This window comes from Uranotaenia lowii, chromosome 2 (genome assembly GCF_029784155.1).
Source record: "Uranotaenia lowii strain MFRU-FL chromosome 2, ASM2978415v1, whole genome shotgun sequence".
In the NCBI taxonomy this organism is placed as follows: domain Eukaryota; kingdom Metazoa; phylum Arthropoda; class Insecta; order Diptera; family Culicidae; genus Uranotaenia; species Uranotaenia lowii.
In genome coordinates, this window is record NC_073692.1 from 382,144,400 (window position 1) to 382,163,228 (window position 18,829).

The 18,829-nt window shown below is 35.7% G+C and overlaps 2 protein-coding genes across 10 annotated transcripts in view; one reads left to right on the forward strand and one right to left on the reverse strand.

Annotated features, from left to right (window-relative positions):
* Window positions 1–7,499, reverse strand: part of LOC129741274 (FHIP family protein AAEL005291) — an 84,958-nt gene extending 77,459 nt beyond the window's left edge. The window contains exons 1-2 of one of the 9 annotated variants that reach the window (XM_055732993.1): window positions 7,312–7,499; window positions 3,305–3,436 (exon numbers count right to left, since the gene is read on the reverse strand). The gene's annotated coding sequence lies outside the window, so the exon portion shown is untranslated. Of the gene's footprint in view, window positions 1–3,304; window positions 3,628–6,506; window positions 6,524–6,800 lie in introns of those variants that run through there. The other 8 variants (XM_055732992.1, XM_055732989.1, XM_055732990.1 and 5 more) reach the window with 8 other exon arrangements.
* Window positions 7,500–11,769: 4,270 nt separating this feature from the next.
* On the forward strand, window positions 11,770–17,957 carry LOC129747388 (uncharacterized). Its single transcript, XM_055741579.1, has 5 exons — window positions 11,770–12,346; window positions 13,263–13,643; window positions 13,715–16,093; window positions 16,426–16,641; window positions 16,702–17,957. The coding sequence occupies exons 1-5, from the start codon at window positions 11,933–11,935 to the stop codon at window positions 17,566–17,568; spliced, it is 4,257 nt and encodes a 1,418-aa protein (XP_055597554.1). The 5' UTR covers window positions 11,770–11,932; the 3' UTR covers window positions 17,569–17,957.
* The last annotated feature ends 872 nt before the right edge of the window (window positions 17,958–18,829 follow it).

Sequence of the window (18,829 nt, forward strand, 5' to 3'; positions counted from 1 at the left end):
TTTTTCAAAAGTTGGGTCATTTGGAGCACTCTAGTAAGTATCTGAATACGAGAAATGTTTCTATAATTTTTTGAGACCCTTCCTTTTTCCTACGGAAGTTAGGAAGGAAGAAATGGGGTTTCCAGATTATTTTTATTGCATATCTAGAGAAATATTCGAACTAATGGAACCAAATTCAGCTTGACAGGATATTTGAGAATAAACTAGGTTGTTATTGATATTTGGTACCACTCCCTCCGTCCTATCTCCCAATTGGAAAGGCCTTAATGCAATTTCGTCCTCTCATACAACTTTTTTGGTACAAATTAACGCTTATCCATCAAAAGGGACCATCTTTTATAAGAGAGTTGGTTTCCGTACAAATAATTTAACTTTCCTTTATTCAGAGCAGAGTCGGAAAAGACACAAGTTTTTTTTCATATTTTATTTGGATTAACTCGAAAACGCCAAATGAGGTATTTGACAAAGTTTAGATACTAACAATGTTTTTACGGGAGTTTGAGAGCTCTCCTCATTTTGGAAGACGGAAAGAGTGGAAAATCCATAATAATTTAACATACTTTTTGGCATAATAAAACAGAACTTATGATACTTATAAAAACACAGTGAAAATTTCAGATCTTGGAAAACAAATTTAAAAATCAAGTTTTACTGAATAAGATAAACTAATCTTTGTATTGCAATTCGATACTCCAGCTTTAGTTCTGATTTTAAAATACTGAAATTTTATTGATTTAAAATATTACGCCTACAAAAAAAAAATCAAAATTTAAATAATTTTCACAAGTTTCATTTATTTTGAGAATGATTTAATATATAAACATTTAACAAAGCACACGAGGTCAGCTAGTTGTTAATAATTTTTTTTCCGTGATTTCACAATTCATGCAGTACAGGACTTATATAAAGTGTGATGAGTGCCAAAGTCAGAAGCATTTGACATGAGAATTTGGCAAAATGACGAAAAGGACGAAAATGAAAAATTGAAAGAACACAAAAATGACAGAAAATATGTACAAATTTATGCCTTAATATTGTTTTGCTGAGAGTGTTACTTCGTTATTTTAACATAAACATTAAAAGTCTCGTGGAAAGTCACTTGTTTTAAGTGGAAACTGGTCTTAAGTTATGCAAATTTGCGATTTTCTTATCGTAGGAATGTTAAAAAAAGAGTAGCACATGATTCAAATTAAAAGTGCCAATTTGAAGAGAAATTGCTAATTTATATTAAAAGTAGTCATAAAACAATTTTTTTTGTACTGTTTATTTGAAGAGGGGTAAACTGGCGTTTTTAAATACAACATTTTCAAACAATTTTCGCTTTTGTTCAGTTTCTGTCTTGTTTTGTGGTAGGTATCACTTCTAGCCTTTTTCCGTTAATATATTCTGTTGACTGAATGTAGAATATTTTTAGCATTTCATTTACATTAACTGTAATCGCTACACCACCACTATAATTATGAATCCAAAATTTTGAATTCTGGATCTGAACTCTGAGATCCAAATATGAATAGTGCATCTAAGTTCTGAATCTGAATTCTGAAACTGAATTCTGAATCTTGATCGTAGTTCGTTACTTAATTTATCGGCCATATCGGTGAAAAATGATGTCCTTTTTAGTAAAGAACAGTTTTAAGAATTTGAAATTTTACAGACGGATAGAAAGTTAGAAGAAATGAAGGGACGTGAAAATTAGCTACCTTCTATCCGTCTATGATATTTCAAATTCTTATGATAATCTTACTAAAAAAGGAAATCATTTTTCACCGATATAGCCGATAAATTAGGTGACAAACATAAATAACGGTGATTAATCTCTTCATAGAATCTGAGTTATGACGTTGAATTCTGAATCTGAATCAAATTCTAAATTTCTAATTCTTAATTTGAAATTCTAAATTCTTAATTCTAAATTAAAAATTTCAAATTCTAGATTCTAGATTCAAAATTCTAATTTCTAAATTCACAATTCTAAATTCTCAATTCCAAATTCTATTTCCAAACTTTTAAATTCCAAATTCAAAGTTCCAACATCAAAATTTAAAATTTAAAATTCAAAATTCAAAATTCAGAATTTAAAATTCAAAATTCAAAATTCAAAATTCAAAATTCAAAATTCAAAATTCAAAATTCAAAATTCAAAATTCAAAATTCAAAATTCAAAATTCAAAATTCAAATTTCAATTGAAAATTCAAAATTTTAAATTAAAAATTCAAAATTCCAAACTCAAAATTCAAATTTCAAAATTCAAAATTCCAAACTCGAAATTCCAATTTCAAAATTCAAAATTCAAAATTCAAAATTCAAAATTCAAAATTCAAAATTCAAAATTCAAAATTCAAAATTCGAAATTCAAAATTCAAAATTCTCAATTCTAAATTCTCAGTTCTAAATTAAAAATTTCAAATTCAAAATTCAAAATTTAAAATTCTAAATTCTAAATTTTTTATCTGTGTGTTTTATATTATTTATATCTTTTATCTGTGTGTTTTGTATTATTTATATCTTTTGTATGTTTTAATGCCAGGCACTGGAAACTTAAACGAAACGAATTAGGGTCCAATATATGATTAATTTTAGTTAAAAAATAGGAATAATCCGAAAACGAAATCCCGGATCAGGATTGAAGATTCAGGATCAAGATCTTAAAAACCTGACATCAGAATCCAAGACAAACATCAGATTCCGAGATCAGTATCCATAGTGCGGATCTGGGATCAAAACTCGAACTTCCTTATGAAGACCCAGGAATCTGGATCTGGATTAAGTATTCAGAATCGGGAGTCAGGATCAGAAACTGGAATCAGGGTTCAGCACCAATGTCTGAAGGTTTGGATCTAGATTAAAGGAAGCCTAAAACCGATTCAAAATCTGCATTTGTTTGTTGATGATGGAAAAAATAATGTTTCAGTAGATGATTTCCTTGATTTTTAGTGAATAATTCCTGTTATTCTAAAATAAGTCCGGATTTAGAGTTGAAAATGTTGAAATCAAATGCCTGAATTTGGCACGTTTAAGATAAAATAGCAATTAAAATTCTTCTCAAGAGATTTTAAGCGTCAATTCGAATTCAGGCATATAAATAATTCAAGTTTCTTGCAATGCATATTTCAGACAAAGAATTCATATTCAGGATTCAGATATTAAGAATTAAAATTCATCACTCAGACTCAGAAGTTTGATTAATAATTAAATATTTACAAAAATAAAATATGACAATCATAACGAAAATGAGTTACCTATAAAACTTCAGAAAATTTATCAATAAATATTGAAAGTTTAAAAAAAAGCTGTGTTACTTACCGAAACGACAAGCAGATTAACTGTCGATTTTGAAGTTCTGTTGAACAATTTTTACTTATTCCTGTTTGTCACCCAACAGGCCACATTATCATTAGGTTTCGGTAAGCATTATTGATTAACTGTGAACACTTTCTATATCGTTTGTCAGGCAATGTCTCGATTCATCAGCATTACTTGAACGAACGTATAGGGTAAATGATCTTGAGCGGAACCAATTGGCTCAATTCGACGCAACTCGGAACAGTTGATCAAGTGGTATGGCTTTGGGTTATATCCCAACAAATATTTTTTCAGTTCAGCGGATAGATCTTGGTTTCTGCTTTCTAATGATGATTTTTAGAATATTTTAGAGTAAATCCTTATAACTCTAGAGCTGTTTAACTGAAGTAAGAATTCTGATCTTGAGCGGAACCATGCTGATCTTGAGCGGAACCAAAATATGATCTTGAGCGGAACCATTTTCTTCTGTCAACATCTTTAATAGCTCTTATTCCTAATACTTGTGTAACTGTGAAAACTTCAATTAAATTTCATCTTTGAAGATTTTAAAGTTCAAAAATTAATCTTTTTACGTGAAAAAAAGAAACTTAGCGTTCCAAAGGTGTTCTCAAAATATCCGTTCAAATTTATTTCTGGCTTAAGGGGGGGTAGGGTCTAACACTTTCAAAAAAATCGATTTTTTTATTTTTTTATTTTCTTATTGTAAAACATTTCAAGAATGTTGTGTCAAATTTTCAAGTCAATTGATGCAAAACTGTAGAAGTTATAGGCCTTTATCTCATCCTATCTAATACTGCAAGAAAGCAAGAGCAGAAACTTCAAACGCGATTTTCTCGAAAGCACATTTTTAAAGTCCGTGGACATCGCCATTTGAAAACTACTTATCCGATTCTTTTCAAATTTGGAACATATTTTCTACATATAAAATACCAGACCCCAACGTTTTTCTTTTTTGATTTTTTTTTACTTTGGGGAGATTTTAGAGGTGAAAAATGGCGGATTTTTAAGTGAAAAATCGTAGTTTTTACTTCAAACAGCCACAAAAATTTCATAAAAATATTTTTAAGTTAAATAAAAACGTTGGGGTCCAGAAAAACATCTATTAAAAATATTTTGCTCTGATTTTTTGACTTCAGATGATTCTGTGCTGAGATACAGTGTCCACCGCAAATCCTGTTTTCTAAAAGGCATCCTCGAAAATGCTCCGTCACCGGCTCATTTTTCAATATTTTTCTACGAAAAAATTACTAAATGTTCTTTTAACAATGCTTTGTATAATGCAAAAAATTTGAATACATTTGTTTGAACGATAGCTCTAGAAAAAAATCGTGAAAATGGTGTTTTTTTATACCCGTTATACCCTACCCCCCCCTTAAAAAAGTCCAATTTTCCTTTTGATGCACTGTATCCTATTTTGAAAGAATCGTTTCTCTAAACTCAAATTTTAGTTTTTTTTAATCACAAAAATTAAATTCGTTAGTTTATTTGATTGATTTTTTTGAATGTGCGTGTTTAGGATCATACTGCCCCGAACAACTTTTGAAGGTAACGACAAAATTAGTAATAAAAAAGAAGATACTTTAAATTACAAATTTGGCAAAAAAAAAACGGTACATTGCTCTAAATCAATGTTTTTGAGAAAAAACTCTTATTTTTTTTAATCCTTATTCCTTTAATTCCTTTAACTTTATTGAAAATTCATGATAATTTGTGTCGTTTTTATGTTTTAGTTGGGAAAAATCAGTTTACGTTGAAAATCTCATCATACTTTTTTAATTCAAAGTAAGAAACCTTAATTTTATATTGACCAAAACAAAATTATAATTATGGAAATCCATTCGCAATTAAAAAATTCTGTGAATTCTGTAAATATTTCAAAATATCGTGTTCTGTGACACAGATTCTGTGATAAAAATTTCCTCAAAATTTTGTGAAATAACAGATTTCACTGTTATTTCTGCAACCTTGCTGTAAGCAATTTATCCAGTTCGAGCTCAAGTGTAAAGTCAAACACAAGGAAATCGGATAGGTTTTTAATACCAGGCCACCAATAGAATCGTGAAGTATTATAAAATAGCTAACCCGGTGTGCTTTGCTACACTTTGTAAAACTAAAATGATCGGTGTAATGAAAACATTCAACCGTTTTTCTGAGCACTTCGATTTCAACGTTTCGAGAGATGTTTTCCGTGCTAAAGTTTTAAGTGTATTGAGAACCCTGTAATTAGACTTAGTTCTCTTTTTATATTAATTTTGAGACATCATTTGGACCAATATGTGTTCCGTTGATTCGTAATAAATAATGTGTGTAAAAAACAATTTGAATTTTGTTTATTAGATAGTATATCGTTTTCAATTGGAATGTGAACATCTGATACAATCTCTTGAAAAGAAAGCTACTTCATAAAGTACGAATAAGAATGGCAATGAAGATTGATTCTTATTCTGAAATAATGATTTAACTTTATTGGCTTCATTAGTTCTCGAATTATGCCAAAAATTATGTATGAAAGCCTTTCTCCTCCTTCTCGTCGTCCCTCTGAAAGAAAGATTCAAAAACACATTTCTTGAACCCCAAAAAAATAAACTTGTTTGTGTGCCTAGTTTGGTAAGCTGTGACGCCAATCAATTAGTTTTTGTTCTATTCGAACTTAATTTTACATTTTGATAGAATAAGAAATATACAAATGTGCTGCATACATTTAGGGGTATAAACTGCGTGTGAGACATTAGGCATAAGGCAGCGCACCTAGCGGTTTATTTCGGAAGCTAGTAGTTCCGCTCAAGATCGAAGATGGTTCCGCTCAAGATCATATTTTACTTTTAAAAACTACGCTATTAATTGATATTCTGATGGAAAACTTGCTACAAAAACCCGAATAATGCTTTTTTATGAGTTTTTCTACCATTTTAATCATTGAGAATTAGTTTCCAACGGTCAAGGGTGCCATAAATTGACGTTCAAAGTCAGCGTAGATTGATGAAAATTGCAGCAGAAATGCGTTTGTTTTTAAATCTTCTAATAACATAATTTGAGTTAATAAATTTTAGCAAAAATGTCAATGCTTGTATGAAAAGATCTTGAAAAAGTGTTTTTTCAACAGTTTGGTAAGATTCATAAACAATCGTTGCTTAGAACTTAGAAAAAGTAAATGGTTCCGCTCAAGATCAGATTTCGACTAGTTCCGCTCAAGATCATTTACCCTAATTGATTGATAATTGCACACTTGATAAGTTCTCAAAGGGGGGTTGTATTTGGTCGCCCCATCATCATCATCATCACTGATGTCCGATGATTAGTCACAGACTTCCCGAAAAAAGCAAAAAAAACTGGTCTGAAGGGGAAAAAAAACAGAATAAAATTATCAATTTACTTAGAGTAATTTCAATTTTTTTAAAAAGAACTTTGATTTTGAAAATTGCGACTTAGAGAAAAATGATGGTCAATAGCCCATCCCAAGTCCCATGTCATCTCCACAAATGGAATTCCCTTTTACCCTTGGCACCGTTTTGATTCGCTGAAAATTGAAAAATATTCACACCACAGCAGCAGCGTCAGCCAATTGCGTTCCAAATGCTGCTGCCCTTTCACTGTTCCAATTTCGATCTGGCAAATGCCATTCGGTCGTCTCGTTCGTCAGCAGAAATGTCTTCAATGGAGCTGCCCCTGAAGGGATGGAACTTTTACACGCGGAACAATCCGTTTTTCTACGGTGGGCTCTCGGAGCGGGAAATTGCCCTTGGGCACAGGTATTAGAAAAAGCAATGTCCCCGAGACTCAGTGTATCCGTCGATGCTTCCACTTCTAATATTCCATCCCACACGAGTTGGCGGAACGATGACGATGCACGGATCGCCTTTTTTTAACCTTTGCCCAAGTATAGTGAAATGGTGATGGAAAAAACAAAATCCGGACTAAAAAACAAGGTGAGATCTTGGTTCAGATCTTTGTTTCACGGATGGCCGCAGTAATGCAACGTTGGCTAAAATGCACTGCACAATACGCACCGTCGTTCTTCGGACATTAAAATGCACCACCTTTTTTTTCGTCACTACGCAAAAACTCGCGAAGGATGATAATAAATAGAAAAACCTTCCAACTAAACCCAGGCAGCGATTTAAGCAAGCTAGTCGAGCTAGTTACGCGATCCGTCCGTCCAAATGTCCACTAACGTCGAGGGGCTTTCGTTGTCTGACTGCGATGGAGTTTCGCTTTGCTCGTCGCACTCGCACTCATTCACATTTCGCTGATGGGGGTTCACTCTCTTTTTTTCCCACCCCCGCACATTTTTGCTCGCTTGCGCGTTCTTTGACGTTTCCTTTTACGCTGACAGTTCGTGCGTATGTACGCTTGTTCGTTTGAACTCAAATTTGGAATATTATTCTCGAACATTAAATTTTGGCTTTCTTGATCACATTGGTCCGTGTCAAAAGCCTCAAAGTGAAAAAAACATTACATTTTTGCTCAAAATTTTGTTTTAAAATAATGTTGCCAGAAACATCTCAAACTATACTCCCCAAATTCTCTTGTCAATCCCATTGGAATGCAATTATTTTGATTTTTTTTGCCTATTTCAGTTCAGCTGAAGGAAAAATGGTAAAACAAAGTTTCTTGGCCGATTTCTGGAATCAGAAACTAATTTAAGAATCTAAAGAACCATATAAGAAGTAATCCAACTGGCAGCGCAAATGGGACGAGGATGAACAGGGTCAGTGGTTCAACTCGATTATCCCAAAGGTAAGCCTTAAACCATGGTTTAATAGATTGAACTTGAGTCGGGATTTTATTCGTATATTTTCCCGTCTCATATCCAATCATTGTTCCTTAGACGCGGTACTCTATCGTTTTGATATTGCTGGCAGCAATCTATGTGGTTGTGGCCAAGGTTACCATGACATCGAGCATATTGTTTGGTCGTGCGAGGACCATCTTGTCGCCAGAACGAATTTTATAGACTCCCTTAAAGGGCCCGAGGAAAACCACCCTATGTTCCAGTGAGAGATGTGCTGGCTGTGATAGACTTGGACTACATGTTCGAAATATATCTTTTCCTAAAAGCTATTGATCTTCGTCTATAATTCTTTTTATTTTCACATTTCCCTATCTATCTTCTATCTTTTCTTCAAAAAGTGAACTAGATATAAGCACACAATTGTAATCAAACAAAACGAGTTTGGCTCCTTAAAGCCTAAAGGTATGAGCCGTTTCAAATAAAGAAATTACAAAAAAAGAAGTAATCCACACCCAAAATAATTTTCACTTAAAAAATAAGTGACATCTGTAGTAAATTCTCGCCATACGTATTTTCATTTGAATTTTAAGTGATGGGTCAAGTGAATTCACTTAAGTGACCGGTCAAGTGAATTACACTATGACGTTCGAGTGAAATTTATCTGAATTTCTAAGTAAGTTTCAAGTTAATTATCTCTCGCGTTTTTAAATAAAAGAACATTTATAGAACAGCACCACGATTTCAAATACTTACATATACGCTTTCGCCATAAATTTATGGCGAATGGAAAATTCCATCGTAATACCAAGGCAGATCGGTTACTGCGGATAGTGCGACTTCTAAATCTTCCCTGCTGCAAACCAGAAAATCTGTCCCGTTCAACCCACAAGCTGAAACATGATAACACCGTTAAATAACTTTTTATTACATCACGTTTAACACAAACCACCGCCAAAATCGCCTATTAAAGAATAGGGAAAATCCAAATCCAGCATAAGCTTTAAACCAGTGGTTTTCAAACTTTTTTCACTCACCGCCCCCTTTTGCAAATTTTTTGAGCTCAACGCCCCCCAGGGCCAATTTTCAGTAAATCTATTTAAAAAAAATTAAAATCTGGATCGTTGAACAACCATTTTGGCTTGGCTTTTGGCTTGATGTTGTTGTAAGGTTTAACTCAAAACTCATTCAAATTTATGTGAGGCCCTCAGAACCAAAGGAATAGGGGGTATTATAAGTGTAAAAATGGTCGATTTTGATTTAATAATGTCAAACGAGTTTTTATATTTCAAACTATATTTCTTCATATTTTGAGAATATCATTTACATTTTGTTCGAAAGAATAATGCAATTTTTTGAAAAAAATATATGGAAAATGACCAAATATAACAACTTTAAAGTGTGTTTTTTTTTTAAATAAACTTTTATGCACTTATACCCTTTTGGCTCCAAAGGCCTCATATTGCTTCAAACCTCCAGTAAAAACTTAATTCTATGTAAAGATTCCAGGACACTTACTTAAACTGATTTATTAGTTTGTTTTGATATCAAATCATATACCTTTCTTAAATTTTGGTAAATAAAATTTTCTATTTACCATTAATTTGCATTAATGTTGAAGACTAAATTGCATTCTTGAATACAAATTAAATACTGACAAGGTAAAATAACGTAAGAATAGTATTACTTCTTGATCTTAATCTGAATTTGAATCCTGTTAATAGTTATGCAGCATTCACGGGTCTTCCCAGCAAACATTTAAGAGGGTATATCGCAGGAACAACAGAATTAATCAAACGAATATACCAGATGAAAATATTGTATTAAACTTACCAAAATAGCATATAGCTATAAAAGTGGAGGCGATATATCTACAATGACAAAGATTTTAACGATTCGATTTCCCCACAAAATGCAGAATATACGATTTGAAGTAATTGAGTAAAACGAAAAAAAATATTTCCCGGACCAGCCTCCGAGATGTCTGTCCGGTATCTTACCACTATGCCAACTCATTAGTTGAAAAGATTCGCGCCATAGCTCTATATGTGAGATTTTCTGTTCACGAACCGGTCAAAGGGAGAAAGAAGGAAGGACCGCCCATTTATCGTAAATCAGTTTACTCAAATCGTAAATGTCGAATTAGCGTATTCTCAACTTTTTGGAGACATATTTACGAATTGACTAAACTGCTATCCGATTCAACTTTTTTTGGGCAAAGCTTCTCGTAAATGAATGATAGAAAATCACTCAATACCAGCTTGTTTACGATGGTTATTGAAAATGTCTTAATATTCGATTTGGATTATCATTTCTATTACGATTTTATGTTAGCTGGGTTAAAGCTTCAATTATATTCTAATAACGAAATCCAGGCAATGTGAGTGGTAACCGAGCAGATTCAAAGTTTATCGATGACGAATGGCACAATTGATTTTTTAAATCGATTGAAACAGATATGAACAAATAAGAACTTAAAATAAAAATTCTCTAATCTTAAATAATTCTTACATATTTTCTTTTAAAAAAAATCTATCACTAAACCACAGATGACGCCTTTTTATACAGATTTTTTCGAAGGTATTTTCTGTTTAGCAGGTTTTTTGAGACAATACAGTTTAAAGATTATCAAGCATTGCCATCTAAAATTATTCTTGTTTTAGTATCTTAAACACAAGATCAACATGAAGAGCGTAAACATAATCAGGGATAATTAAAAAAATATATATTAGTTACATTTAAAAATAATTAATGGGATACTGGAACATAAATTTGCTTGCAGCTCTGTGAAATCATAGATACTTAGGTCTTCAACCTGATGTATAGTTTTGTAACGTAATTTCATTTTTTGCATCGTAATTTCATTTTTTGTGATTTCTGAAAATGTGAGTTACGACTTCACCGCCCCCCTGAGCCCTTCCAACGCCCCCCAAATTTCAACATTGAGCTCACCGCCCCCCTGGAGGCTCTCAACGCCCCCAAGGGGGCGGTAGGGACCACTTTGAAAACCACTGCTTTAAACGCTGCTCTTTAGAATTTGCCAATTTGAACTCTGAAAATAAACACAATTACAACCCGACATTCACTTGAAATTCAAGTGATGGGGAAGTGAATATTTTTTCTCACTTCAAATTCAAGTGACGACTGAAGTGAATGTGGATGAATTCACTTGAAATTTAAGTGACTGCCAAGTGAAATGTATATGTCGCACTTGAATGGAAGAAAATCACTGGATCCTTGTTTTAAGTGAAAAATCATGTGTATTTTAAGAGTGAATTTGGGTTCAGTGGCAGGGTTATGGTGATACACCCAAAAGTCACGCCCATGGTTTCTGTGACGAAATTTACTGTGACCTTCCAAAAATGACTTATCTTACACCAAAATAGTCAGCTGGAAATTTCTAGGTTTTGTCTGTTTTTTTCTGTTTGATGTTTTTAATTTTTTACTAAAATTAAAACATACGCTATAAATGAAAAATTCCATTGATTCTTAAAAGCTTTTACAGCCCGTTTAAAGCTGTGCAAGCTTTAAAAAAACGTTCAGTGAGACTTCTATTATATTATGGTATTTTTGGAAAGTCTGTTAAAACCGATTTCTGAGGACAGCAATTAATTATTAAATTTAATTCAACATTCGTATCGTGTAACAGGGCTGTATCAAAATCCTTTGTTTTTGCAAAAGCGCCAAAGAAAAATCCTTAAAACAAGCTGACAGTTTATTCCAGTGTACCCTCATAAATCGTTTGTTGTGAAACTGATCGGTTTAGTTCCGAAGGCGTTCGCAAAATCGCATTTAATTTTACTAAAAATTCATTATTCAGTTCAATTTCTGGTGAAAAATAATTTTTAAACAGTTTGAAATTCGAGCAATAGCTGAACCATGCTCGGTGTGGCCAAATTATGTCCTATCTTTTGAGTTCCAAAGGCAGACAACAACAGCAGCCTTCGAAGAAAACCATTTTCTCGACGCAACAGCCATCACAAAAGGAAGGATCGCTTGCGGCGGACGTATCGTCGAACCAGGTCGCCAGTCTTCCGCCAAACGTGAACGGTCGCCGGCGTGGGACGTTGGAGCTTCAGTTGGGTAGCGTTTGCTGGAAAGGAACCAAGAGTTATCCGGCCGTCGAGCTTCGATTGTTGTGGTGGGGGCAAAGGCAGCAGGAACGAGGAAGCTTCGGAAGCCATTGTCAGGAGCAAATTTTGCGGTGGGAACAGGGGAAGCCAGCTGGTGGTGCCGCGGATAGAGTTGCCTATCGGGTGCTGACCAGTGACGATCTTTTTCGGAAATATCTACGGGCTGCGGAACCGATTCAGGTAATGATTGATTTTTTTTTCATATTTTTCAGTTCAATCTTTTATAACTTATGATTCTTATCTGAAGTCTAAAGCTAAAAATATGAATCTGAAAATGTACCTTTATCAGAATCTGAAATCTGAAACCCAATTTTGAATCTGAATGTTCATCTGAAATCTGAATCTCAATCTCTGAAATCCGAAATCTGAATCTGAAATTTGAAATCTTTAAATAAAGTCTGAATACTGAACCTGAAATCTTAAATCTTAATTTGAAATCTGATATCAAAATCTGAAATCTGAATTTGGCTTCTAAAATCTGATATCAGAATCTGAATCTGAAAACTGAAATCTAAATCTGAAATCTCAGGTTGAAATCTAAATCCTAATTTTGAATCTAAAATCTTAATCCGAATTTGAAATTTGATCTGAAATCGTTATTTGATTCTAAAATCTGAAATCTGAATCTAATTTGAATTCTGAATTTGAAATCTGATACCTGGATCTCAAATGTACTATCTGAATCTGAAACCTTAAATCTGAAATCTGAATCTAAATCTGAAATCTGAATCTGAATCTGCTATTGGAAATCTGAATCTGAAATCTGGAATCGGAATCTCAATTTGAAATCTGAATCTGAAATCTGAATTTGAAAACTGAATCTGAAATCTGAGTCTGAAATCTGAATCTGAAATCTGAATCTGAAATCTGAATCTGAAATCTGAATCTGAAATCTGAAAACTGAATCTGAGATCTGAATCTGAATTCTGAATCAAAAATTTGTATCTGAATCTGAAATTTGATTCTCAAACCTGAAATCTAAATCTTAAATCTGATTCTGAATCCTAAAATCTAAATCTGAATTCTGAACTCAAAGTTCACGAAATTCTAAAATAGATCTTCTGTTCGAACTTCTTTCTCCTGACTTTCTTTACAGATCCACTTGCTCTCTAGCCGGACGCAAACCCTAATCGGTACGGCACAGATTCCGGTCCCGGGAAAGATTATCAATTTCAAATCCGGCCCCCAGCAACCGTTGTTGGAAGCGTCCGGTCGCGGGGAGATTTTCAGCAGCAGTCGATTCAATCTGGGTGAACTACAGCTGCAGTTTCGATTGGCATTTGATCCAGTTGAAGTTCGCCAAAAACCTTTAAACGACAAGGAAAACTTATCCATCAACCCGAGGAATAAACCGGAGATGGTTCAGACGCTGGTCAAAAGTTCTTTACCGGTTGTTATGCCGGCTGATGTTCATGACGGGAAACCACTGAGCGTGGAAGGTGTTCCGGTTCCACTGCACCAGGGTAGACCGAAATCTGTAAGTTTTGTTGGTTTTTATTTTTAATTTTTTAAAGCATGTTAATGAAACGTGCGAATTGTTGTTTCTAGGTCAAAACATTTCGTTCCCTGGATAACGGTTCTCGAAACACCATTCTCAACTATCTGTCCGGCAAGCGCCTGTCGGGTTCCGAAGATGAGGAAGCTCTAAGCGAAATTTGTTCCGTTTCGCCGGCGGAGAGTATGCTGGAAGCGCTGGCCAAGTATGATAGCGCTCCGAAGGCACGAAAGGACGACTATCTGCGAGCGGTGGATTCCGTTCGGATGGCCGTCGAATGTTTGCGGTTTACTAAGGCCGGACTGAAGGAAATCGTTCATCGATCTAAGGCGGGTGGCTTCCAGCTGGGAGAAGTCGGGGTAATGATTAAGGTGAGGATAAGCCCCGGATCGGTGTGTAGTTCCAAGATTCGGTTTGGCCCGGTTCCGATCGGAGAAGCTGGGGAGATCGCTATCGATGGGAAAGCGAATGCCAAGATTGTCCTCCCTAAGAACTATAGAACGATGCAGTTTGAGTTTATGGTGTATCTGAGTATGGCACCAGCATTCCATCGAAGGGCGACAGTTGGAAAACAGATTTTCGTTGGATCTTCAATTGTTAAAATGGAGGAGCTGATCGAACATCGACTAGCTTGTTACAAAAAATGTCCTGTAAATTTGTCGTCCGATGATATTCTGTTGGGGAGTTTGACTGTAAGATTAGAACTCGGGGCCCGAAATATTCATTTCGGTCCGGAGTTAATCGATGCATTTATGTTAGATAAGGAGAATGTGACGATAAGCAGTAGCAGTAGCTCATCGAGTGAAAGCGACCTGCCAGAAACCGTCTGTTGGGAATTTAAATCCGTTGAACCGAAATGTTCCCGGGTGATTCACGAATGTCGAAGCCATCATTGTCATCGACCGTTGGTTTGCAGCCAAGGAGACCAAAGCCCAAGTGGATCGGTTCCGAACAAACAGAACTCGACCCAAGAGACCCAATCCAATCAAGGTACTTCAGGATCTCAAGCCAATGCGGATTTGGATCAGAACCCATCAAAAGATAAGGGTCCTAAAGCGATGGATACAACGGAAAATTCCTCGGATCAGAACAAACCTTTGCTTTACGGAATGCTGCATTTGGGACATCTTAAGGAAGCTCCAGCTCTCGAGGATGGCGGATATTTTCTTGTAGCTCACGGTTTTTGGTCCGACTCCGAAAATCCAGCGTTGACAACCGAGATGGGGAAAAATGGAGAAAGCTTCAACTATCTTCTCACTTTCCCGGTTTTCCCGAACAATCGATTCTTGGAACGGACACGTAATCAGCACATGTTAGTCGAACTTTGGCAAAAATCTCCTGGAGCTGCAGAGAAACTAATTGGGGTAACTCGCTTGCCTTTGCATCAGTTCTACATCGCCTTCCGAGATGCACAACTGGCTGACCATCTTTCCCGCGCGAAACTTCCAGTGATCTCCATCGATGGTTGGAGTGGAATCGGATCTCCTCTAGCGGGTGATTCTTGTGGCCAGCTACAAGCTGTGCTAGCTATTGGTACAGAAAATCAAATCGAATACTTCAAGTTGTCCCGCAATTTGACGCACACATCTGGCGATGCTCCGGTTCCATTTAACAGACCTAACGTTCCACGTCCTCCTACGTCAGATTCACCACCAAATCAAACGCTTATCACGCCATCGACGGCCATTTCGCTACAACGCGCCTTCGAAGACTATCGCCCGATCAATACCACCAATTCCAACAACAACCCATCGGGCAAGCAACAATCCGAAGTGGCCAACATGTTGTCTGCTTTCATTGAAAATCTTGCCCAACGTTTGCCAATCTCATCGGAGCGAAGTACCGCCCCATGTCTGGACAAAAATTCCGCGGACCCCTTAATTCAAATCCTCTCCTCGTCGCCACATTCGCAGGCCAACTACCCACAGCTGAGAAAGACTTCCGACTTGCTGGAAAACCTCCAAAAGGCCCTCCTGCAACAACCAAACGCACAACTGTCCAATCTCCTAAGCACTGAGCCTCAACCTCAGTCCCAAAATCAGGCCCCAAGCCAGAAGGAAGCTACTCCATCGGCCAACGATGAATCCATCTTGCAAACCAAACCAACATCGTCATCCGTTGCAGAAGAAAAACTATTCTCAGTTTCAATAGAAATCGAACAGGCAGTCAATCTACCGAAGTTAAAGGTCAGCAAGAAGTTCAATAAACGCAACAAAAATCGAAACAGTCCCCAGCAGCAGCAAGCAAATCGGCAGGAAGTGGAACCCAGCGCCTATGTTACCTTCGAGGGATTCAATTTGCAACCGGGAACTCCGAGCACCGTAAAATCGCACGAGGGTATCGTTTACACGACACCAGTTATCGAGGTTAGCTCCAATCCCCGCTGGGAGAAGAAGTTCGACGTTAAGCTGCCCGTTGAGCTGATGACGAATGTAAGTTTTCTACCCTTTTTCTTTAATTTATATTTTATCCCAAAATTCATATGCAATCTTAGCTGAAATATGGATCTGAATTTTAATCTGAATCTGAAATATGAAATCTGAATCTGAAACCTGACTCTAAAATCTAAATGTGTAATCTGAATTTGAAGTTTAAAATCTAAATTTTTTAACTAAAATCTAAATTCTGGATCGAAATCTAAATTTAAAATCTTAAATATGGAAATCGAATTTTGAATCCTAAATTTAAAAGCTTTAGATCCCGTTTGCTAAAGTCATAAATCAGTAGTTTAATTACCATATCTTATTTCATCACTCATGTTTAGGACGAAAAGCTCTTCATCTTGAAGGTGTGGCGTAAGCCGGTCAACAACGGAGCCGATGTGGCCTCGAACAAGAGTCGGCAGCAGCCGGCACCGATGGAAGATGCCGTCATCGGTTTCACCTCCATCGATCTGAGTGTGTTCCTTAACGGGTTGCCGAACATCATGGGCTGGTACAACATCATGGACTTTTCGGGCCGCTGTAACGGACAAGTGATGGTATGTTGAAAAGTTTAAACTGAGTTGGCATTTCGTTACTGAAATTTATTTTTCTCTCAGGTGAAAATTCAACCCAAGGAAGACGTTACAGTTTATAAGCAGCACTTGGACGAAACTAGCAACTTTCAAATTCCTCTTTCGATCGATGTGGACTGTGTAGGATTGGATGCTGGAAATACTTCATTGAGTCGTGCTTTGAAACGGAAGTTCACGGAGCTGGAACAAATTTCTCAACGTCTGAAGGCACGCTTGTTCGATGTAACTGGAGATGAGAACATCGATCCGGATGACGAATTTGAGAAAGATTTGAATACCGAAGCTGACGAAGGTGATGATGACGATTGGGTTGATCCCTTGGAAGACACTTCGAATCAGAAACGCAACAGCCAATATCCTAATGGTGCTCTGACACTGACCACAAACACGTCATCCTACAGTATGTCCTGCGATCGTCCGGCCGCTGGCGATCGTAGTCTAACGGGATGTTCGGATCGCAGCACGGCCGCCCCTTTATCGGAAGAATCCAATACCATAGCTGAAGTTCAGCAGCAGTTGGAAAACCTACTTAAAACGCACGACCTCGATACGCTCATCAATCCAAACATTCTACGCAGTCTGATCAATCCTGCTGTGTTGTCTACTTCGGAATCTACTCCAATGAGCAATCCCTATGCCAATCTACCGGAAAGTGAATCATCTGGAGGCACTAGCGTCGACGCAGAAATGAGCGAAGACTCGCAAGCTTGTGCTTCCGCTGCTTCGGACAAGGTCAAGCTCATTTCCAGTGCCCTTCAGCGAGCCACAATTTCAGACGAGGCTGGTGAAAAATCGAATTCCGATAACAACAAACTGGACGAAGCAGCGGCTCGGGAACCGAAACAGCGAGAAGCACCCGAAGGAGAACCGATGAAGGACACTAATAAGTAAGTTTTATCTTTACATAAATTTTATCGCATCTACGCACCACTATTTTATTCGAGTTTGTATACATTTTGCCCCCCAACGGCGAAAATGGATACCATTTAGATTTAAGCTCAATCACAAAGTATAAATAATGACTACGCTGTTCGAAATTACTACATATAACGCTGGCCAATTAGCGAGACATCCTACAAAAAATAAATTCAGACACAATTAACTACAGAAATACGTACACTTGGACCTAAGCTAGACACAAGAAACAGATTGATTAGGGAAAGTGCTTAGACATTTTAGAAACGATCCCGACAAGAGGAGTGATATATAGTATTTGCTGATATTTTTTACGTATGACTATCTCAAAAATCCAATAAAAAGCCGTTTTTGTCCCAAGCTTAGTTCGATGTGTGGTCATTTGATTCGTAATAGAAAGAAAAGAAAAGGGTCCAACGAATGCGTTCAACTTATTAATACTTACTGATGACCAGCACGTGACGAAATATAAATGTATCTATCAAATAATGCATCAACCTATTCATGAACTGATGATAACCTGTGATTATACTATACAATTTTATTCGTGTAAAATGCTCCTTAAATATTCATGTCATGGTTATCACACCAACTAGGATACAACTAACGCGATTTCCTCAATACAATTTCCTGTTTTGTTATCTAAGATCTTGAATTTCAGTATGCTTTTCATCATTTTTCATTCCATGAACAAAAATAACCAAAATGAATAAAAATGAACAAAAAAGACAAAAAAGACAAAAAAGACAAAAAAGACAAAAAAGACAAAAAAGACAAAAAAGACAAAAAAGACAAAAAAGACAAAAAAAGACAAAAAAGACAAAAAAGACAAAAAAGACAAAAAAGACAAAAAAGACAAAAAAGACAAAAAAGACAAAAAAGACAAAAAAGACAAAAAAGACAAAAAAGACAAAAAAGACAAAAAAGACAAAAAAGACAAAAAAGACAAAAAAGACAAAAAAGACAAAAAAGACAAAAAAGACAAAAAAGACAAAAAAGACAAAAAAGACAAAAAAGACAAAAAAGACAAAAAAGACAAAAAAGACAAAAAAGACAAAAAAGACAAAAAAGACAAAAAAGACAAAAAAGACAAAAAAGACAAAAAAGACAAAAAAGACAAAAAAGACAAAAAAGACAAAAAAGACAAAAAAGACAAAAAAGACAAAAAAGACAAAAAAGACAAAAAAGACAAAAAAGACAAAAAAGACAAAAAAGACAAAAAAGACAAAAAAGACAA